General features: G+C 32.7%; 2 protein-coding genes across 6 annotated transcripts in view; one reads left to right on the top strand and one right to left on the bottom strand.

The window, feature by feature from the left end:
• SecS (Sec synthetase) overlaps positions 1 to 523 on the bottom strand; it is a 31,793-nt gene extending 31,270 nt beyond the window's left edge. Inside the window, exon 1 of one of the 2 annotated variants that reach the window (XM_074138002.1) lies at positions 324 to 523. The gene's annotated coding sequence lies outside the window, so the exon portion shown is untranslated. The remainder of the gene's footprint in view (positions 1 to 323) is intronic. The other variant, XM_074138000.1, reaches the window with a different exon arrangement.
• Positions 524 to 2,366: 1,843 nt separating this feature from the next.
• LOC141459207 (condensin-2 complex subunit G2-like) lies at positions 2,367 to 26,134 on the top strand. Of its 4 annotated transcripts, XM_074137988.1 has the most exons (21): positions 2,367 to 2,490; positions 2,834 to 2,992; positions 3,859 to 4,536; positions 5,460 to 5,648; positions 7,233 to 7,406; positions 7,964 to 8,188; positions 9,248 to 9,355; positions 10,011 to 10,193; positions 11,066 to 11,192; positions 12,618 to 12,678; positions 13,319 to 13,457; positions 13,544 to 13,651; positions 14,304 to 14,447; positions 17,677 to 17,829; positions 19,008 to 19,204; positions 19,466 to 19,647; positions 21,085 to 21,272; positions 22,033 to 22,179; positions 23,399 to 23,539; positions 23,625 to 23,797; positions 24,382 to 26,134. In XM_074137988.1, exons 2-21 carry the CDS (start codon positions 2,867 to 2,869, stop codon positions 24,452 to 24,454), a joined length of 3,516 nt encoding a protein of 1,171 aa, XP_073994089.1. In that variant the 5' UTR covers positions 2,367 to 2,490; positions 2,834 to 2,866; the 3' UTR covers positions 24,455 to 26,134. The 4 variants fall into 4 exon arrangements, with proteins under 4 accessions (XP_073994089.1, XP_073994088.1, XP_073994090.1 ...); XM_074137987.1 differs by lacking the exon at positions 2,367 to 2,490 and having other exon boundaries at positions 2,767 to 2,992; XM_074137989.1 differs by lacking the exons at positions 2,367 to 2,490; positions 22,033 to 22,179; positions 23,399 to 23,539; positions 23,625 to 23,797; positions 24,382 to 26,134 and adding an exon at positions 21,510 to 21,782 and having other exon boundaries at positions 2,767 to 2,992.
• Positions 26,135 to 26,477: the final 343 nt, after the last annotated feature.

The following is a 26,477-nucleotide window of genomic DNA, read 5'->3' as shown; positions in this document are numbered from 1 at the left end:
GCCTTATATCTCTTCCTAGTCACATAAAAATTTAAAAGCAAAAATAAAATCAAACGTAGGTTGGAACTGTAGCACTAGACCTCGGCAAAGGAACAAGAAATTTGGAGAATGTTGTCAAACCTATTTCACAAATAACCGAAGTTTTTCTTCTTGTATCCCGGTGAGTCTTTTTTTATGTTAGATCATACTGCGAAATTTAATGTAAAGAAAAGCAAAAATTAGAGCCATTATTTAAAAGCAACACTTTGGCCACATAAATAAAGAATTGTGGTGTTATTTTATGAATGGTTATTTATTACTAGCAGAACTTACTACATACATACATCACTTACACGTAAAAACGTTGAATTTTGTATTGCCTTGAATTACTACCATTTATAATTTACACCACACTGTAAACAAACCAATAAATAAAAAATATAGAAATATTCAAAAATTCCAACACTTCCCAACCATTACAGAAGAAAACTGCACTGTTTTAACATTAGTAGAGGTTAGCACAGTGTTGTTCCACAGTTAGAGCAAACTCAAAACTTAGAAATCTATTCGCCCTTGTTGACAAGGTTAAGTCCATTCACATCACATTTATATTATTTATTTAAGTTTTGATTATTCATATATGCCAATATTAAAAGCTTAAAATTTTAAACAATACAATATTCTTATAACCCAACATGTAAATGCTGAAAATATTTTTTAAAAAGCCCTTAAAAATTTGAAGATTTTATTAAAGCAAAAAAAAAAAAGAAGACTTTACTCGACTTCCTCTACTTAAAATTATTTATTAAAATTTTGCAAGTTTTCTATTCAAACATAGTATTTTTACTGAAAGTTGCCATGCCATAAAACAGTTTTTACCTTGATCTCCACCCACAAAAATCAAATTTATTTGAAGAACATATTTCTTATGAAACGTTACAATCTTTCATTCATTAGAGGTTTTATGAATTTTTGAGGACCACTGAATAACTAGTAATTAAAAAATTCAATCAGAAACCTCGTTATTAATTCACATTTGTGAATTCACAAATGTGGCAGATAAAGTTAATACAGTAATGAATGAAATGTTTTTCTATATGATAGGCTTAAATTACTGGCAAACCGAAAAACCTACAAGAAAATTAGGGGAACAAGTGCTTTGGACCGATTTTTAAAGCACCGTATAAAGATTAGCAGTTCGACCACTGTTTATCATAATTTTTACTCACACATAGTTTTATGAAGATAGATAATATACATAGTTGTTCAGTGTGAAACTGCAAATGGTAGTTTCCGAATTTTTCATCTGTTGCTGTGGATGTAGTAAAGATTTGGAAAGACATAGTTCAAGCGAAAGAGTTGAGTGTGAGGAGTAAATTTACGTTTTTGTGGCTTCCAAGTGCCAAAGGACTCACAACGTAAACCAGAGATTGCATTGCAATCGGACAGTGTTTAAGAGACGTTTCCTCTACTCCTATCGCAGTCACCAAATAGACTGAAGGCACCAATGGCGGTATCCTTGAAGACTTTTTTGACCTGCCGTATCTTATAGGAAGACATAAGACCAGATATAGTAGTACTTAGCCAATGCCGAGTCAAGAACCTCGACCTGCTACCGGCGAGATCACTTGGAGGTATACCATTAACGTTGATTAGCAGAAACTACTGTAATGAACTTGTATGACGCATACTGGTCGTAAATAACTCGCTCTCCAGCCCAAAATCTCCGAGGGCTGCTGGTGAAACAGATATTTGCTCCAAGGCTAATAAAGGATTCCTGACAACCTCTAAAGAAATCCTCTATATCTGTCCAAATTTAGATAGCAAGCATCCTAGGCTTGAGCCTAGATAGTGATATCTAATTCTTAAAAAATAGTGCCTACTAACCTCATTGACACTGAAGTCACAAAAGTGAAGGAAGAAACTTGGGCATGAAGAGAACAGCTCCTTCCAGCAAATCTGAACCTAAGGCATTTCTACCTATCAGTGTGTCTTTCTTCTTAAAGAATAGAATTGTAAATTAGTAAAGGGATACATTACTTATGGACCTTTAACAACCAACCACCCCCATTCAAACCGATGTGCACAAATTGAATGAGGACTGCATCAATTAATAATTCTTAAACAGTTACAAGCAATTACTAGGAGTATAAACTGCCAGCTGAATTTTTAAGCAATTATAAACTGGTCAAATCATGTTAAGGTGCAGAATTCTCACTCGGAAATCCAAGACTGGGATCTAGCTGCTGACCCTTGTGCTCAAAACCACGCCAATTTTTGTCGTGGAATTTAAGTTGATAATTCTCCCACTCTTTGTGCAGGTGCAAAACCTGGCAATGTAATAGTTTTTTGGCTAGGAAGCGATATGGTCATACTAGCATCTATCTCGAGATGATTTCAAAGGTTCCACAGGTTTAGCATATGACAGTGTGACAAATACGTTAGTTGTTTTTTTTGCAGGATTTTATTCCTTCCAACAGGCTAACCTACGGCCGCTACTGCTATACCTAGGTATAACATTTGAATTTGTACTCCAGCGTATTTTAGCGAATAATGTAATACAAAAATTTGCATTCAAAAATCAGAAATATTTAAAAAGGGGATCCGCTTTTATTGTTGAAATCTATTAAACTACAATAAGCGTAAGCAAATAAATATTACTGATAAAAATGTTTGGACATAAATGAAATCTGTATCAAATAAATTGCAAAATTAATTAGGGTTTTTTTTACTGATCGATTTGTAAAGTGCAATGCATTCTGATGTTTAAGGATTTTATAAACTCCGTTATTTAGGTTAAGGCGGTTGAGAAGGTACACTTGTCAACTTAGAAATTTAGTACAGTTCGTTTCAGGTTTCTTAGATTGATTTCTGTTTGTATCGAAACATGGATGTGCCACTACTTTCAGAACAAGCTGTAAAAAAAAGAAAAACTATTATAGATGAGCAAACTCTTGATATTATCGAAGGAATTCGAGAATTACGGCTTTTCAACAAAAAGCTTCCAGATTTGGTAAGTGTTTACCTACATTAAGAAAACATTTAGTTAAAAAACAATCTTTTGCAAATAATTGTGTGAATAGAAGTAAATTAAAAGTTGGGTGAATGTCGCAAATGTTTGCAGTTCATATATAAATTGTTGAAGAATAAACAAAAAAACTTTTGGGCCTTTCGCTTTGATATCTAATGTCACAAAACTCACCCACTATCTATGATTGTTGTGGAGTTACTCTGGCATTACAACACAATTTATTTTCATTCATTCGCATATTCGTACTTCACAGAGCATAAGAACCACTGTTATTACCTCTTGGCTTACTCACTAAACTCTACGAAATCCCACACGTTAAATCCCTTTACGTTCAACAAGTTCCTAAACATCACAGGATTTTACTCCAAAATATACTCACAAAAAGGCACTGTTAACTCTTCCTGTGAGGCTCTTATGTCTCTTACAGATTGCTACCTCATAAGAAAAAAAGAAAGTTATTCTGTATAATGTTGAAAACAATTAAATAGTAGTGAAATTGAGTGTATTGAAAACAAGTTTAAGAAGGCAAAAAGAATAATGCCAATTATTATTCTCTTATGAGTTCATAAGCAGACAGGACAGAAGATACACCAACTTTATAGTAACAATGTAGAAATATTATATTGCCCTGTAGATGATTCTGTAAGTCGAAAGCTGGGCAAAATAATAAAAAAAATAATGTCTGAAATTGGCATCATTTTTTCTTCCTTCTGGATTAATAAATCAGTCACCTAAAACAATGAGCAAATTTTAAGTTATATTGTGCATGGGTGGAATTCGTGCGGATTTTTCACACCTTTGTGCTATGCCAGTAAAGATCAGTAACTTTTTAACAATCATTTTTGCAGATAAATGGCTCAATAAGAATTTCTGAACCAGTGCTTACTGAATTAAGTTTATTCTTAAATCGCAAATACGATTATATGGTTAAACAAACGAATATAGGTCACGATGATGAGGTAATTAAGAGTTTAGCTATATTGATCAATGCTTTAATTGATGGAAAACGCCTTGATGAAGTGTACTGTTATAAATTGGTTATGAACAATTTAGTTAAATTTCTTTCATTAACCGGTTTAAGTGATCATATTAAAGATTTAATAGCTAGTGTTTGTGAAACCTTTTTGGTTATTTCTATGGATTTTGTGATAGATAGTAGCATTTGTACATGCACGCTAAAGTATTTGTTATATTCAATAGTAGATGACACTAAAATAATTCACACCGAACATGTACTGAGGCTTTGGAAAATTAAGAACTTGATAAAAGATATTGATTTCACAAATAATAGTGATGAAGAGTTGAAGCATTTATTTTTTAAAGTATTAGTTAGGCCAAAGTTTGTAGATAATGAGGAAGGACAGATGATTGTATCATATGTATTGTTAAATCCAACAATCAGCTTAAAGAGTATGCAAACGAATATTTACAAAGTAGTGAATATGCTAAGCGAAAGTCAAGACGCAAGTGTATTCGGAGAAATATACTTCAATGCATGGAACCTGGCCGAACCTACTTTAAGAGAGGTAAGTTACAAATTTTATCTTTTTATGTTTTACTACGAAAGATAATTGTGTTTTCCCCTCATAATTCTCAAACATGTGCGTTAAGTTGGAGGCTTACCTTCGCTTTTTCAATGATTTTTTGCATATTGTTGATACCGCCGATCTGCCATACTTAAGCATTTGTGTGCACGCCGACTTGATGTCAAGTTACAGTGCACAATTTTTAGTTCTTTGACTTCTTATAATTTTCTCTTTGTCACTCGTTAGTGCCGCTGAAATGCTAAATTTCGGAGTTTGTGGTACCAAAAGGTTTTATCTGGAAAACGTTCCGCCCTCCAAGTAAATTTTTTCAAGCAGCCTAACCTGCATATGAATGATTAGTGTATCTTATTTTTAGCACTACACTTTAAAAGATACTGTTATATTCAGCATGAAACTTAATAAAGATGTTAGGTGAATAATATTGCAGCCAAAAGAATGAAATTTTACTAATTAGTAATAACTCGATCAATTTTGCGACCCAAACGCTGTAACTTAATAGATCGACGGCATAAAATCAACACTATCGATTTACAAAATATTTCCATAAAAATTGGTGGTAGTTGTCTTAGCCCTCGTATTTAATATTAGCTTCAGGAGAAACTATTTAGGAGGAATTTTGGCGTAACTGAGTGTTGGGAATAACTTTAATGGTGAAATTGATAGGAAACCTAGTACAAATTCTCATGGGTGGAAATAAGACTTCGCGCTTTTGGACCTAATCATAAATCTTAGCTAGATGTAACTACATTCCCAACCTCCTTATATACGTAGATATTTAGAAAATTTAATTGTAATCATTGCGGTAAGAGAAATACTTGCTAGTGTTTTCCAAGACTGGTATTGTTTAAAATTCTCAGTTTTATTTTTTATTTGTTAATAAATGTTTTTTACTTAACAAACAGCAGATTGAAAAAATTTGCATTCAAGACATGATGGAGAGAGTTTTAACAAGTGAGAGAGATGGCTTGAACATGACCTCCTGGGCGTCCAAAGTATTAACAGTTTTGTTTGCTCTACGTAAAAAGAACATATACAAGCTTAATATTACTCTAACTAAATTATACCAACCTTTCCTATGGCGCTATCTACAAGTTAGTATTTTTTATTATTTTTAAGCTTTTATTTATTAACGTTGTAAGGTGGTTGAGTCAAGTGCCCTAACCAGGGCTCAAATTACTTCCCGTAGTTACTTTTATATTTATAAACCTATTTCCTTTTTTTTCACAGAATCTTTTTCATCTCTACTTTATACTTTTTTTCCCCAGGGGTTTACTTAGATTTCCTAAAAACGCTGTAGCACTAGACCATTTTCATGATATTCCTGGAAAATCTGAATAATCGCATCATTTGAGGCCTGCTACTGTGTAAGAGAAATTAATACTGGCCACTCATGCCTTCTCAAGCCTTTTCGCCACCCCATTATTACTGTCACGACTGGTACTAATATTCGTGCGTTTAAACTGGGTAGCATAACACTTTTATGCATTAAATATATCACGTTCATCTTGTGTCTCATAATTTAGCTTTTCTTCACTGTGTCCTTTTTGGTTAAATCTATATTTTTTTTTTTTTTGTTCTTGATCACTTCCCGATCCAGCTTCTTCCACCAACTTTGGTTCTTTTGCCTAATTTTTATTTTATTTGAAAATTTACCAGTTACAGAAGACTTGCCTGGAGAATTCGAAAAAAAAAACTTGAAACTTTTATAATATTTTGAAGGCACGATGGTAGCCGAGCAGTTAGAGGTGTAAAGCTCAGATGTAGAATAGAATCGGTAAATTCTTTATTTAGTCTTATAGAAAACATTACAGGGGTTCTGTGCTTGCCAACTGCCACTCCCTCTTAATTAATAAGAAATTAAACCACATACCTCATGCAATCTAGTGTTTAGAAGGGTTTCTATTAAAAGCACTAATATGAGCTTCAACCCTCCTCTCATTGGCGTTGGAGCGTTGTAGAAAACCGGTAAAGCTATTATCTACGAAAAATGTTCTAGTGACGGTGCCATGTTAGGTGGGAATTTAGGGAAAATGGAGAAGTTGAAAAGTTGACCAATCAATTTAAAAATCTCTTATCTCTTCCTTAGGCCCAAACCTAAGGTGGTACAAGGAATAACTCTTCATTACTGTACACACACACACACACACACACACACACACACACACACACACACACACACACACACACACACACACCTCTTCCAAGCATTTATCATTAAAAATGAATGGACATCACTCAATTTTCTGACTTGATTGCTTTTTACTGGGTAGGTATTGGGTGTTGTATTGGGTATTGGGGTTAGGTATCCGGTGTTGGTCTAGTGATCAAGAGCATGGCTTTGTAAATGGGAGATCCCCTGTTCGAATCCCGCGTATAGCTACTTTTTATTTGTTAAAAAAAATGTTAATAGTTAAGCATGTGCTTTAGCCCCCGTCTCGATATTGGTAGATGGACATTAAGACCCGCCTGAATAAATAAACGATTACTTTACTTCTTTTTTTTTTTTATAAGGATAGCTGGACTCGTAACCAGATTTTCCGCGTGGCAGTCTGTTGCGCTAATTATTCTCTTCCCTATCTAATCCGTGGTTCTATTTTGACAAAGTTTTTTTTTTTTATCGCACTAACACTATACTTATATTGTTTACATTTTTTAATGACAATTGGTATTTACAGAGTAATATAAGTCATGAACGGTGCAATGCTGCAGAAGTTTTATGTGCGTCCTTTCCATTGATGGTGCCAGGTGAAGTGCGTGTAGTATTATCGTCGCTGAGAGAAAAGCAAGTTAGACTCATGTTTGATTTATTAGAAGACGCTTGCAGTAATGTCCGAATTATTGCTTTGAAGGTATGCTTCATTCTTATTGATTATAAAAGTTATTAAGTTGAATAAAAAAGACCCATTTTTCAATTAATAAAAGGTTATTTTTACAAAAACTATATAATTATAATCCATATTTATGTAGCCCACTGATTGCTGTAAAAAATCTCTGCCAGCTGTTGCATCCCTCTTTGATAACCCTCAATAGGTTTGAATTTAAAAAATGATATTTGCGGTAAAGTTATTAAATTTTCCCCTCAAAGAAAGTGTGTCATGGACCGTGAAACAAATGGTAGTTAGAGAAATCTGTATGGTGGATGTAAAAGAGGTTTAAAGCTATTCAACCATCACTGCGGGAACAGAGTTATTTCTTAATGGACGCTGCAAAACGCTGTGACTATTTAAAATTTGTGTATACTATCTAGCTATTGGCAGTAAAACTCCGAATTCTTAAAAGTTCATCGTGGTTGAATTCGTGTTGAATTCGCACATCGTCCATTTCTCAAACTACGACGCTGCTCAATCAGAAGTGTTTTAAACTGAAATTGTATTCAATTAATTGTATGTAACTAATTTTGTTTCAGGGGGTTTGCCAATGCTTAACTCATCGTATTGATTATTTTGGCGATGAACATGTGACCCAGTTTGTGGAAATTATTTTACAAAAATTGGCCTACGACAAAATACCTGAAGTACGAGCTGGCGTTTTTAATGGTATGGAAACTATGACCACGAAACCACAGTCAGCGATAATACTCATTAAAGAGTTGGCAAAAATGAGACAGCATATGCGAGATGAAAATGAAAAGGTTTTGTAAAACATTAGAAAATATTCTTTATATTAAATGCTTCTTGTAAAAAAAAATTGTCTTACTTCCAATATCTTGAAACTTCGTGCGTCTTAGCGCCTACTCTTAAAAGCAATGTATTGTTTGAAATTTTAGAATTGTGTACTTAAAATTGGGAATACATGTATTTACATCTCTTGAATAAGACTTCGTCATTTGGATGTTAGGAAGAGGTATTTCCTGAAAGGGCAAAGGCATGCAATTCAAAACCGAATACTTTACTATCTTAATGCTTACAAAAGTTTAGATTTTTTTATAGTTTATGAAAAATGTGTACCTTATCAGGATTTAATTACTTTAAAGCCTCGATCTCTTCTAGCTGTAAAACTAAATAGTGTTGTCATTGTAAATTGCATTCAGTGACGCTGCAAATATAACCCTCAAAATATTATGTTAATGTCTTAGAATCGTCCAGCAATATCGTTTTAACGCTGTTTTGGATTGATCCACAAAAATTATTTGTTTGCATATTTCAAATTTCTGAATTTTTAAAAGTTCATCGTGGTTGAATTCGCACATGGACCATTTCTCAAACTACGATGCTGCTCAGTCAGAAGTGTTGTTAGACTGCAATTAATTGTATGTTTATACCAGGAAGTGAATTTACATTTTAATTAGATAGTTTTCAAACAAGATCAAATAAATTGCGACAATCCTCAAATATCTGGCTGAATGTGATGCTGTCTTTAGAAAATTATTATTCTTTGAAATAGTCCGGAATATAGTCCGAAATAAATTGAATTGCATGCAGTCTATTTCCACGTGAACTTTTGGTTTTCGTTTTTTGGAAAGAGCGTAACTTTTGGATTTAACCACAACTCTAAACATCTGAGTGACCGTTGCATTTTAATAAATTTTGAGTTCATTTTAAATTGTTTCTAGACAAAATAAGGTGTAATTAGTAAAAGAAACTGATTAAAAAAGCAAGCGAAGACGGAAAAGTCTCAGATATTGGACTACTGGAATAGAGTACAAACTAAGAATTTTACTTATTTATTTATTTATTTTTTATACAAATAGGTGAGATCCTCATTCTTATCGTTTCTAATTAAAATGAAAGAAAACTTATCAATGCCATTCAATTTCTGGAAAATATTCCCACTACGTGAACAAATTTCTTTGTTAATCGTAAGTACTTTTTCTTTGTACTTATAATTAGTCATTCTTATAACGTTTTTAAATATTTTTTCTGGTTTGTAAAGTTTATTTAGTCAGAGCTCTGTGATCACTCTTGTCTATCATTTTGTTGAGAAAAAATTGCTGTTTTAAGGAACTCCAGTACTAATTTGATTCAAAGACAGTTTAGTGGTGATTGTTTTTAAGATTGTCTAAGCAATCTCCTTAGCCAAACGCGGATTCAAGGATACTAAGCGTTAAGTATACTAGACTACCACGCGAAAGGAATGAGTTCTAGTTCTGGCTATATTCAGATTTTTTCTTCTTAGGAGCTCATACAGCTCACTGAAAGGTGACAGGTAGTGTTGTCTGTAGTAAGAGAACGCTGACCAGTGGCCGACAATGCACTGAGAAGGCACGGGCCGTCAGTATTCTCTAATTGGATCTTTCTAACACACAGCTGAACTCAAGAAAGTGTCCTAACGTTAAGGCTAACAGTATTTCCGGGTACTGAACTGTAGTGGCTCCTGAGAGAAAATCTAATGAACAGTGTGGACTAGGACCCGGTCATCCACTGTTCTATCACTGAGCTACTTTATACCTCCTCAACAAGTATTATTAATTATTACCATTATTAGTTATTTTCATCATTTTTTTTTTTTTTCAGAATGATACGTCAGTCATAGCTAAGCTTGTAGCTAAATTTATTATTGATTTTTTTTATAATAAAAAACATTGTGAAGAAGTTATATTCAGCCGACTAGTAAAGTTAACAAATATCAATGTAAGAGCTCCCAGATTACTGTTCATTCATGCTGAAGGTTTAATCAATTCAGCTGATGCTTTTACGGTAAATATTGAATTAGTCACAATCAAGTTTTTAAAATCTGGTACGAAACACTTACACAACTTTCTCTTACTGCAATTGTTGCCCTGTAAATGAAAAGTTTTCTACAATTAAAAATACAAAAAAAAAACCTTTAGTTTCCTTTCACAGGTTTTCGATCAGCAGATTTTCGATTTTGAGATGACGAATTTTGAGACTTTCGAGTGTAGGCAGCTCATAATATAATAACAAAAAATCGCAGAAAGATTCGCAAAGATTCGAATTCGATATTTGGATTAGGTGCCACTATCTGGCCCGACAATAAATAACCGGTTGGACAAAATATATCAAGTGGTAGCGCCACTTTTCTGAATAGATCTTCCAGTTTTTCAAATCCGAGTTGAAAGATTATCAGTCCACTGCAAATGCAACCGTACAGAACGGTATTTTCCAGTTTTGTGTTATTTTCTATGAAGTTGTCAAAGTGGTTAATTTCTGCTTGTATAGCAGGTTATCACTTTGTTTTAAAACTTTTTCCAGGGAACATTGATTTTAGCGGGGCTTCTAAGGGAACGACGTCATGATTCCAATAGAAGTATTATTTTCTACATTAACGTGTAAAATGTAGAGTTCAACGTTCTTTTTTGTACAAATTTTCTTCAAGTAAGAAAATTGAATTCGGTAAAATGTGATAAAAGTAGTGCATGTGTCTTCACCAGATTTTATTCATTAAAATATTTATTTGCTTTTTAAATTATTATTTTACATTGTTTTAAAAGAAATATTGATTAAAACTATGTAATCATATCTTGAAATTTTCAAAAATAAAATTAATATTACAATTAATTACAAAGTACAACTTACTAATTTTTTCAAAAAATACTTTTCGTTTTCAGATAATTAGCTGTATTATAAACAAACTGTATGCACTGCATGGCACCCAGATTAAACAAGACACTGGTAATATCAATCCTGGCCAGAATTTAGAAGATGCGGATATAAAAAATATTTTTTCTAAATTAGGTGTTTTTATTTATATATTATTTGACATTTTTTAATTCTCTTCGTTCATTGGATTGTGGAATTTGATAAGGGATTGGGCGTTTTATGCAGGCATTTCGATTATATTTTTATTCAAAGTGAAAAACAATACATTTCACAACAGTGCGCCTCAGAAATTAAACATATTTTTGGTTCCTACAATATAATAATGTTTAAATACGAATCTAATTTAAAAAAAACTTTCTGAAGAGGTAATATAATTTAAGGGGATTAATTCATGCTATCCACTGGCAGAAGTTGCTAGTCTTGAACTGTCATATACAAATCTGATAAACCAGTCGACATTTTGATATATTTTTTAGTAGGGCGTTGCCCTTAGAACAAATAAAGACATTATTTTAATTAAACTTCAAGTATGAAATTTATTGTTCTGATCAAATTTATTATTTCATTATTTGTGTAAATTTGGCAAATTTCCTGTCGCGACGCGAGGTGCAAAAGAGGCATTCAGTGGGCTAAAAGAAGTCAATTGTGATGAGGCTGAAGTTGTCGCGCACTGTATTGTCTGGTATTTGCGTCTCTTCTGTGCAATAGTAGGGGCGAGTTGCGGCGCTTTTATTGCTTAAGACCTCGCAACTAGAGTTCAGGTCAGCGAATTGGCAATTAGAAGAATATTGAACGATGCTAGCTCAAGTTTATGGACACCTGCCAGTAGTGCAGAACTTCTTATTCTGACTTAAGTTTGCTTATTTAGACGAAGCAACCATGAAGAAGTATGTTTTTCAGAGATGAGATCCGGCTCTGTCTTAAGTCACCGGACTGACGCAAAATTTGAAAACCAGGAAGGAGGGATTGCCCTGAGAGTCTCTATAATATCCGATATTTCCTTTGTTTTTTGAAATTTTCTTCGTCAATTATTTTAAGGAGTGCTTTTGTTTAGAGGATGGTTGCTGATGTGCTATTTATGGCCGTACTGTTTTTTTTTTTTATTTATGCCGCTCTAGCAATATTGCCCAAATGTTTAGAAAGTAATGCAAAATTGGTCGGGCAGTCGTTAAAGTTAATTTTACAAGTATGTAAATTCTACATATATGTAATAATTAACTAAGTATTTAAATATTTAAGATTTTGTTTTTATTTTACATTTTTTTGTATGTTAATACTATATTCTTTTGTGTGCCTTATGCTTCACAAGTTATTTAATAAATAAATAAATAACTAGACATGTTTAGGCATTTTGTCCGTTAAGTTAACAACGCAGTTCACTAGTAGAAAACAAAATCCATATTTCTTAGTAGACCAGTGGTAGATATGTCCAAATCTTCAAGTTTACAATCTCTCGGGAAACGTTTATGTAGACACATAGAGTACACAGAGTACTCTTGACATTGCAAATCCTTTACTTTGTTAACCTGATTTTAACTGATTATAATTTATAAATTTCAGATGATGATAAAGATGTATTGCCTGCAAGCGAGGATATTGCTTGTCTCACTAATGAACCACGGTAAGAAGTTACTCTTGTTTTAAATGTATAATTAGAAAAAAATTAATAACTTTACTGCTCGTAATGTAAAGTATGCGATAATATGAATTTCAATTGCAACATAAGTTCTGGGATCCGCTGAATACGTAAAATGATTCTCCTTTCCGATGCTAAGGCTTCGGCGGAAATCTAACAGCCTGTTAGAAATGGGGCTAGTTACGAATTTTATTGTAAAATAAAAGTGTTGTCTAGTTAAAATAGTATGGGGTTTACAAACCAGCGTACGAAAGTACGTTTTTACTGGATGGATTTTCCAGTTTTTCACGATTACTTTGAAAATGCCACCAATGGCTTTTTTTAAAATTGTTTTTCCTTTGTTAACTATTTAACCATCTAAATTTATTCACGTTTTTTGAAACTTTTTCTAGAAAAAGTGTTTTTAGCTGGTTCTGTATCCTGGAGTAATTGGACGTGATTTCATGTGTTTTGGGGATTTGCTCTGACTGCTGGATCACAATGCAATTACTTCTCGCCCTCCTTGCGAGACAAACAATATTTCTTTTTGCTAAATATGTACGGGGTGGATTATTCCCCTAACTATATGTCTGAAGTTTATTTAAACTCTTTCGCAATAAGTGTTCACAATAATTTGATTTCACAGAATTATATCTGGATTGATTTTGTCAGCCTCTGCGTTGTTTGGAGTTTTCAAGAATAACTTGCTCAACAACGATCAGTATGAAGACAAGTTGTATGGTTTCTCATTACCGTTCATAAAAAGATTTATTCAGATGTATAAGGTACGGTACACAGTAGGCATGAAATTCAACACTTGCGGTGTACAACAGAATGAGAGGTTGTTTAAAAATATTCTTTGTGTTAGCAGGAATCGCAGATATACTATGCTGTTATGACTTATGCGTCGAATATTCCACTGGCCAAACTAGGGCCGACGTGCAACTTAGCAGAAAACTGTATGACTGAATTAAAACAGGTGACTACATTATGATACAATCTCTAACTTTTTCCTTTCTTTTGGACGGCCAATGTCCGGTCCAAGCAATTGCAAAATATTGGATAATAAAATTCTTCCCGTATTGCAGTACCCGCAAGTGCGACTTTAAAAAAAAGCTTTTTCGCGCTATCAATAATTTTCTTGACAGTTGCCAAAGGAATTACTTATTTGAACTTTGACAAAACTGTGTTGGCCTATTTGTTTGTATTTAAACTTTCTTAGAGAATATATTGTAGTTCTGGGAGATCTGTGAGTCATTTTTTTCAACAGAAATATTGTAATAGAAATGTATGATGTGGTCAACTAAATTTTGAAAACTAATTATAAGTTAAAAGAAAGTTAAATTACGTGAATTGTGATAAGGGAATGTTTTTACACCAGATTTTTCAATTTTTAAAAATTAAGGTGCATAGCATTTCTTTAAGATCGAGATATAACTTTGTAGTAATAAGGAAGAATATGACTTTGGTTTGTGGTTCCGTATAAGTTTAAAGTGGTTAACTGTAAAGGGTTTTAACTGACAATATATTCCTCGCAATAAATCTAAGCTATAGCTTGTACTTCAGTCACCACCAACGATATTTATGAGTGTTTCGCACTAGGTTTAATTTTAATTTTTTTCATGTTTTAGATAAATGAAAAAACACCAGTATACAGAATTCAAGCGCTTACTAATTGTTTGAGCTGTTGGGACCGAAATGAAGATTTGTTCAGTTTGATCATCAGCTGGTTAGACAATCCTTTGAAATGTAAAAACCTAAAATTATTGAAAACGGTAAGCTTCGTGGACTTCAAATTTTTGAGATTTAATGTTTTGCATTGTTCGTTTTTAATTTTATTAAGTTGATTTTGTCTTTCTGCTCGTAACAGGATATATTTTTTTCTCAGTTCGGACTAGATCGGAATATTTCAAGGCCTCCTCAATTAGACTAAAACTTTTTAACGAGTGTTGATGTGAACAATTGCCCAATTTTTTTCATTTTGCATTTTAGTTCAAATGGCTTGAACATATTCTTTAATACTTTGATTACTGTTTTTTCCCCCCAAATAATTACACAGGGTGACCAGAGTTATATGCTCCACCCACTTTTTTTTTTAACGGCGGGAAATTTCGAAAAAATAAAAAACACGTATTTAATCATTTTTAGTCTAGTTTATTTTCAGTGATTGACCCATTTTTTTAAACCCTTGTATCTCGAGATACAGCATCCAACTTTTGTTTTTCAAATGGAACATTATATTTTTTGTTTCATATTTTTATAGTATTTAAGCTCCTTAAAAAAACAAAAAAAAAGTTTTTGAAATCGGTTAGGTTTTTCAAAAGTTATGGTAATTTAAAATATGAAAAACAAATTTCAGTTTATTGTCAAAATTACGTTATTTTTTTCAAAGAATCTGTTCAAACTGGGCACAATCAACGGATAGGCAAGCCAAAACTTTAGATCCACACTCTGTTTGTAGCAGCACTTATGGTGGCAAAGTCTACATATAGGCACGCTAGAGTTATTCGACGTTCAGGTTGTTTTTTCTATTGTACAAACGTTTGGTGTGGAGTTTTAGGAAATCAACTAATCGGCCCATACTTCTACTGAGAGAACTTAACTTTTTTTTAAGAGACATTTTGCCAGTTCTGCTTGAAGATGTTCATCTACAACGTCGGCTAGATATGTATTTTCAACAAGATGGTTGCCCGGCACATAATGCGAGAGTGGTTCGAAGTTACCTGGACAGAAATTTCCATGAAAAGTGCTTAGGGACACATTGTCCCATCCAATGGCCACCTCGATCTCCGGACTTAACCCAAATGGACTATTTTTGGTAGGGATACCTAAAAAAATAAAGTGTACAGTAACCTTAATCCCGTGGCTTCAGTCGATGATCTGAAACGTCGAATAACTCTAGCGTGCCTATATGTAGACTTTGCCACCATAAGTGCTGTTACAAGCAAAGCGTGGGAGTCCAGAGTTTTGGCTTGCCTATCCGTTGGTTGTGCCCAGTTTGAACAGATTCTTTAAAAAAAATAAAGTAATTTTGACATTAATCTGAAATTTGTTTTTCATATTTTAAATTACCATAAATTTTGAAAAACCTAACCGAATTCAAAATTTTTTTTTTAGGAGCTCAAATACTATAAAAATATGCAACAAAAAATATAACGTTCCATTTGAAAAACAAAAGTTGGATGCTGTATCTCGAGATACAGGGGTTTAAAAAAATGGATCAATCACTGAAAATAAACTAGAAAAAATGATTAAATACGTGTTTTTTATTTTTTCGAAATTTCCCGCCGTTAAAAAAAAAAAGTGGGTGGAGCATATAACTCTGGTCACCCTGTATATTTATTTAAAACTAAAATACTTGATCTTTTTGTTGTTCTCCCTGATAATTACTTGATTGTTACTGAAGTAGTTGTGATCATCTACCTTGTGGTGTAGAGGTAATGTGATCAGTTTCTGAGGAGCGTTAATTAATGCATTACTTTATTTTTGTTCCTATAACATATGTGTTTTGTCGATTTTTTTTTTCTGATTAGCCTATCTATGTATTGGTTATTTATTAAAAATAATAAGTAAAGAAGTAAAGGTCGGACGAATCCGTGATGAATTACACCTCAACAGAACCAGAAAACGAACAACTTGACAAATTAACTTCATAATCCCTTGGGAATGTGGTATAGCTGTGACCCATTACATGTCCCAGTAATTCCGGCCACTCACTATCATCGCATTCTGTAGAAGCCCTCATCTAATGAGTTTTTAAAGAAATGTTAGAAAGTTTGTACATATGTTTTTCTAATAGCCTATTGGAGTCTGTATTATTATGCCTTTATTAAAATCTTTATTTTATCTTTCACTAGTTTATAAGTGGAAGCTAAAGGTGTCTTTAGACATCTTGTTCAGTTTTACTGCTGTTTCCCGTAAACTATCACTCATGGTGGCCAAAATCTGTTATTTTTATTCTAAGTTCCTATCACCACAAGTACATTCATGGAGCGAACATGAGTAGTAATCAATTTAACTAACTATAATATGAACAGAACCTATGGTATAAATACCATAAATAAATATTAATAAAAATACAATAAAATACAAAAATAAAATAAATACCATAAATAATAAGAACATAAGAAAATTACTGTTTGAAAATATCAGTGAAAAGCTTACCACAGTTAGTCGAAATACCTCAAGTGGTGGAGTTTAACTGTCAGCACTGACGAACTATTCTAAACTCAGGTAGGGATTATAGATCCTTTTACTTTTTTTGTTTCTAAGATTTCACAGGTTCATGAATCAGTGATATTATTTCGAATTATTAAGTCAGCATCAATGGGGTCTTAATTTCATTCAAAGACGTACATAAAAAATGGAAGCTTATTTTTGGGATGAATAAAATTGAAAAGAAGGAATTTCTGATTATTTTTACCAATCATTCAAACATATAATCGAAAATAATATATTTATAATAAAATCAGAAAATATAGTCGTGTAAGAATAATTGGTTACTATGACTAGTCGCTTCCAAACATGCAAATACTAATAATGTGATAATTTCCATAGTAATAAATGTTTTAACCCTTCTCGATGACAACAGTAAACTATGAATATTGGAAAAAATATTTATTTTTTCTGCTTCTAAGGCTAAAAGGAACATAATTGTAAACAAACAAGCAGACGCCACTTAACAATCTGACATGCTCCGTTTTACTAGATTTTCATTGAATTCAGTTAAGCTGCATCCTTAACTGGTAAAGCTTGTCTCGTTAATCTAGAAAAGCAATAAGTGGATGGGCGTTAAAGTAGGAAAAGTAGTTTGAAGAGGCGGTTGTAGATGGTAGCAAAAAAAAACTAGAGTAATTAGTGAACTAAGTACATACGTTTCATAAACTATCTTTATTTTACTCATCATTTTATTTAAAATGTTAAAATCTCCACCATCTAAATTGTTCAATAGTAATATATTGTCATGTATATTTTTTAATTCTAACTCTGTATCGTATATTCTAGGAAAGTTGTAAAACTGGCAATGCAAAAGGTTTTAAGCTTACAATTGCTCTTAGATTGTTAGACTGTATATTTGATGAGAGTTGCAGGCAGTACGAACTGAGTGTCTCTAGCTGTACATTATTCCATCTGCATTGTTGTTTGAATCAAGTAAAGGTAATTGTACAAATAATTAATAAAATATTTATAAATTTATTATTTTAGCTCTTACATTTAATATTATTCAACTGGCAAAAAACTGATATCTACGAAATATGAAGATGAAGCAATAAGTGACGCACTAGAAATTTTAAAGAAAAATGGCTATCCCAAATTATCATAACCAAAGTTAAAAAATATGGTATCAGCAAGTGAAAACACAACCCCCATCCATGAATGTTTGCTGTCTGTTTGATTAAAAGAAGTAGGAAGAGAGGCTTTTGGATAACGCTTAAAAGATAAGATTTTTTTTTTCATAAAGCGCATTCTCATCCATATACAAGCCATTTATACTGACACAATAAATGTCCGATTCCTCAAATCCTGACAAAACTTGTGTCTAAGGCTCATTCATTTCTTGTGTTTCCTCTGAAAGGAAACTTACAGACATATGAATGAACGCCCGGATTTGTAGGAAGTAATAATGAAGTAAACTTTTACAAAAGTATAAGTTAGAATTTTCGCCGAACCTTTCTTAATATTATTGAACCTTATTTCTTCGTACTATGTTATTAATGATTAGATATTAATTATTTAAAGACTTTAAATTGACCTAAAAGGATTTAGGCCCCGTAATTCCTATGGCCCCTATCGGACTAGGCGATCCTTATTATCCTTACGTCCCTTGATTTCCGGGCTGCTAGAAGAAAAAGGATCTTATTTTGGTTACTAGTTTTTGTCAGCATGATAAAGCAATCTCCTACTCGTCTTATATTGATTCATCTTTATAACATTTAGGTTATAAAGATGTGTGCCAAGATGTTAGTTTAGCTTAAATGTTTGCGAAGATTACAGCTGTGGATAATAACTACTGTTGTATGATCTCAGCATCACAAATGATTGCATCAAGCTCTCCCTGGAAGTTTAGTATCTACCTCACCTGGGGTTTTGTAGGTGTTAAAACATCTACATTTTGACTCTTCCATTCAGTTCCCATTTTTCCTTTCGTCTTGGAGCCGTCCTTGTGCGGCATAGAGTCGCCTTCTAAGCCTTTTTTCTCGTATGAGCATTTTCAGAGTTGGTCAAAGCTGAATTTACCAGGTCCTGGATTCTAACTCGAGACCTCCGGCTGGCCAGTCCAGCGTGCTACTCTTTCCTATTAAATTATAATTAACATTGTTAACAAATTCTTGCAGGAATTAATTGTGATACGTTCAAATGAGGGATCAGCAGTTTATAAAAGAATAGATCCAATTTTAAATCATTGTTATAAAACATTAATTACTGTACAGTGCTATGTTCCCACAACATGTTCACTTGATGAAACATCCTCAGAAGAAAAATCTTTTGTTGCACATCATCCAATTAAGGAACACGTTAAATGGTTAAAGAGGTAATGTGTAACTTATAATTATTTTATGTTGTTTGTTTCCATTTAAATATGCCACTTTACTCAAAATCGAAAAATAGTAGAGTTCAAATTTGATATTTCGGTTAGCTGCAAACAGAGGACGCCACAATAAGGTTTACATTTCACTGTAATGTATGACTTTACAAACTGTTTAATTTTGGTTATAATTATTAAATATGTTTCGTATGTTCGGAATTTGAAGGAAAATGTGTGAGTGTTCATATCAGATTGTTTTTCTTACAGTTACATAGCCAAGAGTTTTGACGTTCCAACGAAGAGTGTTAAGAACTGCATCAATTGTTTACCAATGAGTTGCTTGATCGTGTTTTTATCGATGGTAAAGAAGCATTTATTGATACAACAAATTGCGGACAATGAATATATCGAGGCTGTGGCAGATTTAGTATTGCATTGTCTAAATTTTGGTAATTTTTTTATTTATTTATTTTCTTTTTGATTATGCAGTTGAGTGGGAGTTGGTCGCCAGTGCGAGTTGGGAAGTAAACGGCCTCTACTTGTTTGAAAGAAAACAATACATTTTTAAATTTACTATTCTGGTACTAAATGCTAAAAATAGTAAGTTTTAGATTCAAAACTAATTCAATGTGTTAGGTACCTCAAAGTTGGAAAGGACAGTGTTCCGAACGTCTGGCGAAAAGGATCAAATATATTGTATATTCATATATTTTTGAAATCATAGAATCACATTTTAAAGTATTGCAAAGCATGTACTCTCGGCAACACAATCTAATCATAACTAATTGCTTTCGGGCATGAACGAAATTCAAACGAGGCGAACTAAGGCATCGATTAAAGCTCCCTGTTAAATTTAAATCAGTCGTTCCCTGCAGGAGGCTATGTATTAGCCATTTCTTCAGGATTCTCGGCATACATTGACCCACTAATACTCAATTCCATACCTTTAGGAAATGCTAAGGTAGTTTGAGCAGCTATAGCGAATCTACAGGCAAAATTCAGTTTTCTGAAGGGAATCTTTTAAGAAAGATTAAATTCTACTGTTTAAGAGAATATCTTTGGATAGATGAAGGTGTCCCGATTAAATGTCGTAGGATTTAGTATGAGTGGTAAAGGCTTGGGTATTTTGAACAGAATAGAAAGGACTTTTTCACAAAATTTTGCCGAAGGAGATGGGAAAGGTGAAAGACTACCTAAGTCAGTGTTGCTCTCAAGTATTTGAAGCTAAACGCGGATTGCAGGCTGCCTCTGGGAGTTGAGAATGAAGGATAAATCCTTGGCTCTCCGCCGGCCAGGCACCCCATAATATTTAAAATTGTTTTCCGCCGTATCTGCAAGAACTACAATATGAACATTTTCGCTCCTGTCCACTTCTATACAGTACAAGTTATTCAACGATTCTCTTAGAAAATTTGTCCCACTCCACGATTCGTTCTAGGAACCTTGATTTCCTTTTTCGTATTTTTAAAACTACACTATTCAAGTTCCAACTACTATTGCTCCACTCAAAATTATGAACTTCAGCTGCTGTACCCAAGTTCATATCACTGCTGTCGGCCTTTTTCAAATTCATTTCTCTACTTTTTTTTTTATATTTTTTCAACAGTGCCCCCTGCCTAACCATTGCAACACTAAAATGTTCTGCTACTCGAAGTACGTGTATTATTTCCGCTCCAAAATCGTGTTTGTGAAACACTCATCCTTTATTTTTTAATGAAATTCAAGATTTAATTTAACGGGAAAATGCTATACATCGTACGGACCAGGAACAACCAAATGAAAAGCATGTTGTGTCCTTGACCTGCACATCGAATCGCCAGCCGTCATTGACATAATTTAACTTCATTAACTGTTCCTAGACTTACGGAAACATTTTATTAAAATAGAGTGTAGATACTTGTTGCTGGAAGCTAGCGCAGAGCTGCTGAAGGATTTATCAGAACATTGTGAATTACACAACGACGGAAGTAAGCCGTTGCAGCCAACAAACGCACTGGATCAGTTGCTTACTAAAATATTGGCAGTGCTGAAGGAGGGGGACTTTACAGCTCAAACTTTGCTAAAATACTGTGAGGTATGTGTGGTTTTCAGTTTTACCTTCTGTTGCAACATCCTGTTCAGAGCACCCTTTTCCGACAAACCGTATCTCATTTTATCTTTCCTAACTCCAAGTCAACCTTAGTCTTCGCTCTTCGTTCTGCCCCTCGGTTCCCATCCCATCATTAATTTCAAGGATCCTTGCGACCTCTTTTCACTCTCAGACGTGGTCATACTCATTTCTATTTTCATTTGACCTTAAAATTCTTCTTAGTGAGCGAGGAGCTGACCCAAAACAAGTGGCAAAAAATATGGCACTACATGTCGATCAAATGACCAGAATACGGAAACTTGTTTATGGTCTGCTAAACAATTTTGCCACTTCAAATTTCAATCAATGGCATCAAAAGCTTTGGTAAAATTTGCATTATCTTTTCTATTGTTAATTACTTGTCAGTGAACTACGAGGTCATAGTAAAGATGTTGTCAGTGCACCTTCTATATTTGTGGAAATCGTTTTGGTTTTCACCTAGTGGGTTGCCATATTCTGCCAATTCGGATAATCTGTTACTCATGCATGTGTAAATAATATTGTCATGTGTTCATAAGGGTATATCTTACTAGGTTGAGAGGGATTGCCGTATGTTTGGTTGTAATATATATTTGTTTGTTTTGTGTAAATATTATAGCTTAAATAAACTTCCGAATTATGTAATTTTTTAGAATCATTTCATTAATTAAGTTTCATAAGTTTTTGACTGGAACATTGGATTCTTTATTTTTTATGTTATTTTCAGAACGTAGACAGAATGATGGACAGCTTATTTTCTTATCTTAAAACTACCACGTCCCGATGGGCTCCAGTAAATGATCAATTTAAAAAAACTTTAAGAATATATATGACAGCGGTTGTAGAGATGATACTAGTGAAAGAAGAAAGAAAGGTAAGCTTTTTATTTTTTTGCCCATACCTTGATACTTCTCTTGTGACAAGAACAGAAGCCCGCCAAGCTCCGGTGAGCAAGGGCCTAACCTAGATCCCACTTGTGGCGGAACCAGGCCAAGCCTCACCAGCGGAACCCATGATAAAGACGAGGCTCTGTGCTGGCGAAATCTAGTCATTAAGATAAATTGGTAGTCAATGAGGGCTACAACGCCTAAACGTAACGCTTCCAGGCCACACTACGTGAAAGGGTTGGTTGGTTGCCTAAACTCAGGAATAAGCAAAAGCTTTGCTGAAACGCATTTTATTGTGTTGTTTACTAAGCTTACTGAGAGTATAAAAATGATCTACGAGATATCAACTTCTTTAATTTCTTCTTTATTTGAAAGGAGGTGTCAGACTAAAATCGTTTTAGAAGAAAAATTCTTTACGATTAAAACTGGATAACGCTGCCAATGTTGAATGCATTCTACATATTGGCATAGAAAAACATCAGAAACGAATTCTTGTTGACTCTAAGTGTCCCTATGAAGTAGTCCCAAAGAAAATAAATTTTTGTCTCTAATTTCTCTTTTGCACCAGCCATACCAGTTCTCAGGATTTAAGCAAGTCAATTCACTTCTCATAATATGGCACATAATTTTTTCGAAGCGCAAGCAAGCTGTATTTTTTAAGAGACGTTGCCAAAGTTCCATTCGTCTGATGGTTGCATATTAAGGAGACAATATCTCAATATCTCTCAATTTTGTAGCTTTCTGTTTTTATGAAGAGTGGCTAACGATATTTTTTTTAAACGCCGGATAGTTCATTGATCAAGGACACATTTATCTTTGATTTCTTATTGAGAGTGCGTTTCTACTACGACTATATTTACTTTTTTTTTCTCCAGTAAGCCGCAAAGGTTTACTACTACTTTACTACTTGTACAATTAAGATACTGTCTTGGTTTTCTAAACAATGCTGAACATTGTATGAAGGGGACAAAATATTAATCTCTATTTTTAAGATAAATATAATGTCGTGATTGATAAAAGTTACAATCTGAATTATAATATAATATTACGATTACAAGTCTGAATCCACTTATGTGGATTGTATGGTCTATGGGACTCCTTTAGTTAAGACAAACTTTTTGTTTACATGAACTCTACATTAATTGAAAAAAAAAAAAAAAAAATTAAAAAAATAGATTTAAGTTGTAATTTCTGTTTCTTTACCAGATAATAAAACTCACTACGCAGACTAAACTTGAGAAACATCCGTTTGTAGCTACAACTATCATGAACTATTTATTAGGACACGAATTATTTGCCCCTCATGTCATTACAACAATAAATGATCTCATTACGGATCACAGAGAGGTAAAATTATTATCTACTCTAGAAGTGCTAATTTTTTGTTGATAGTTATCCTTAACTAATGTATAATGTTTTGAATCTAAAATAGGACGCATGGTTTGTACTTACCTGTTTAAGTCTGACATTTACTTTAGCACATTGTGCTACGAATAAATTTCCAAGGGATGAATATGAAACCTGTTTGGTGAACGCCAATCGCATTCTCGATGATATTAAGACACCAATCGCTTGCAGCTGTTCTTCAAAAGATTTGCCGCTTAGGTAAGAAAATATGTTAGAAGTTATTCTTATCGATTTTTATTTTTGCTTACTGTTTAAAAGAAAAAGTGTCTAATGTTTTCGCAGTTGAGGTTTTACTAGGAATTCCATTTTTAAGGTTAAATAAACTTTAACAAAAATCTGATGTGAAACACGACGAAAAGTAGTACTTTAAAGTTTAAAGAAAATTTTTGGAGCATGATTCCTTATTTAAAAACTCAAGTGTAACTTGAATGTGCGTGTCCGCGTGTGTACTTTGTAAATGAGCTTTGTGCGTTTGATTTTGCCTGTGGTTACGGTAAACTCAAATACAATTGCATACATCAACCAACTCTGCAGGTCCTAAATGAATTGTGTCTATCAGTGGTCTGTAGCTAATGCTTGGTTGACTATGGGAACGCCATCCGTGAAGAAGTGGCTATTACAGTACTTCATATAACAATTTATTAATTTTATTTATTAAATTAGACAGTTTTTTGAGTATAGGATTTGCCTTTGCATTTGGTTTTGGTTTTTTATTTTTGCGGCGAATGATATTTTTTTGTAGTTTCTAAATAAATTTTAATTGAGAGATTATTGTTTTACAGAGATGTCATTGAACATGGAAAAGACATTGTTAAGCAAATATTCCAACAGGTTGCAAGAAGTACAGGAAGCTGAAGTCCTACAGTGATGGCATGCATTTTATTGATATTAAATACTTGATTTTTTTATTTAATTTTATAAAATTAAACATAGTTTTTCCTATCCATGTACAGTTATATTTTATAAGTTAAAGTATTCGACCAAAGATAAGGCTGTGTCTTTCTAGGATTTTAGTATCTTTTTGTAAGGTACTTTGTGTTTAAAGTGACAATAAGTTTGGATTTTATTATTGGTTAAAGAAAACGTTTTTACATTTAACGATAAATATGTTCAAAAAAAATTAGACAGTTTTTTGAGTATAGGATTTGTCTTTGCTATTAGTATTTGGTTTTGGTTTTTTATTTTTGCGGCGAATGATATTTTCTTATTTCTAAATAAATTTTAATTGAGAGATTATTATTTTACAACGATGTTATTTATCGGTGAGTAAAGTAAACTTTTGGTGAGAATGTAAAAATATTTGAGTGTTGAATGTAAATTTTTCAAACCAGAATGTTATATTTTTTTAAAGGGGGGTTATAGAATTATTGCTAATTTCTTCCTAAAAAAAAATCCATGGGCAAAAACCCATTTCGGAAAATTTCACAAGATAGGTTTAATAAACTTTAACAAAAATCTGATGTGAACACGACGAAAAGTAGTACTTTAAAGTTTAAAGAAAATTTTTGGAGCATGATTCATTATTTAAAAACTCAAGTGTAACTTGAGTAAAAAATAAAACTGGTCCAGCGTTTTACAGGTTTTATAATTAGCATATTAGGCAATGTGCTACATTTTTGATTGTTAGTAAAAAATAAAAGTGGTTGACTCATAGAAAACAAAAAATTAAATTAAAAGTAAGTTAGCGTTGGTCTTGTTTTTATTTCTCACTATTATTATAAAATTATTAATAGTCGTAATGAATACATGAATGCGTAAATGAATACGTAATGAATACATACTTTTAGTGGTAAATTTGTTATTTACCATATTCTTAAAATGATAAAAAATGGCACTGCTTTTATATATATTTAAAATGTTACCAAAAAGACTAAATAATCTGTGATAACAAATAATATTGTAAGTAATTAAAATTTTTTATCCTTATTGTGTTCATCTATACTTAATTCATTGTTAAATAGGATAACTTGGAGCTCAGGGTATCATATATCACTATAAAATACTCTCGGGTGCAAAAAATAAATAAAAAAGAATCTCTATTTATTTGAAATATCGCCACAGTTGTCTCGCCTTAGAGAGTGATACGTGAGGAAAACGTTTAGGGGTCAAATATTTCTTTAACACTTACATAGTAAGGGCAATTTCAGAACTGATCTAGAAGTAGTCGGGTGTTCAGCGTCTGTTTGGTAATTGAAAGAAGGTTTAGGGCTCAAAGGATTTCTTTGTTTTGTTGCTCTATTCAAATGAGCAAACTCTTTAGGGAATGGTTTAATCTTTTGAAGAGTTTATTTTCTCATTACTTTTCCGCTTGTTTTTTTGCAACCGAGAGTAATTGTGACATCACAAAAAAATAAAATAAATAAATAAATAAATGAATTAAAAAATAGATAAGAAGAATATTTTCTTAGTTAAAACTTTTTTTTTTTAAGCAATTAATTTCAAATTCTCATTTTATAATCTTGTATTTAATGCTTTTGTTTTGCAGCATTTTTATATTTAAATTTTAAATAAATATTTGTTTTATATAAAAAAAAAAATGACTTTTTTAAAATTTTTGCATTACTTCTTTTTTAAGTTCAGGATGTGCCCCGATCTTATGTTAACGTTGGAATATTTTTTTTTAAACGTGTGAATTTTTCAATCGTTTAATAAAATGTCATTAAAAACCTGTGCCTTAATAGTTTGATACCTCCTATTGCAATCAATATAAGTTAAATGGAGTGCTACTCTTCACTTAACAAAAATATTTTATAAATTATGGCCAGGGCTTATGACAACTAATAAATTCCCAAAAGTATTAATGGAAATTTAATGCAGTAAAATTACTTAAAATATATCAATCGTTACTATAGTACATTGGATTCTTAACATATTTGTT

Source organism: Rhodnius prolixus, unplaced genomic scaffold (assembly GCF_049639745.1).
Source record: "Rhodnius prolixus isolate KJV_2025 unplaced genomic scaffold, Rpr scaffold_11, whole genome shotgun sequence".
Taxonomy (NCBI): domain Eukaryota; kingdom Metazoa; phylum Arthropoda; class Insecta; order Hemiptera; family Reduviidae; genus Rhodnius; species Rhodnius prolixus.
Note: the sequence above shows the minus strand (reverse complement) of the source record. Positions and strands in the feature narration are given on the sequence as shown.

What these genes read in the sequence shown, in the direction of transcription:
- LOC141459207 (XM_074137988.1), top strand. Translation starts at nt 2,867, where the DNA reads ATGGATGTGCCACTACTTTCAGAACAAGCTGTAAAAAAAAGAAAAACT. An exon ending in AACAAATTTCTTTGTTAATC is followed by an intron (nt 9,356 to 10,010) that starts GTAAGTACTTTT and finishes TTTTTTTTTCAG; the next exon opens with AATGATACGTCAGTCATAGC. An exon ending in AAATATTTTTTCTAAATTAG is followed by an intron (nt 11,193 to 12,617) that starts GTGTTTTTATTT and finishes TATAAATTTCAG; the next exon opens with ATGATGATAAAGATGTATTG.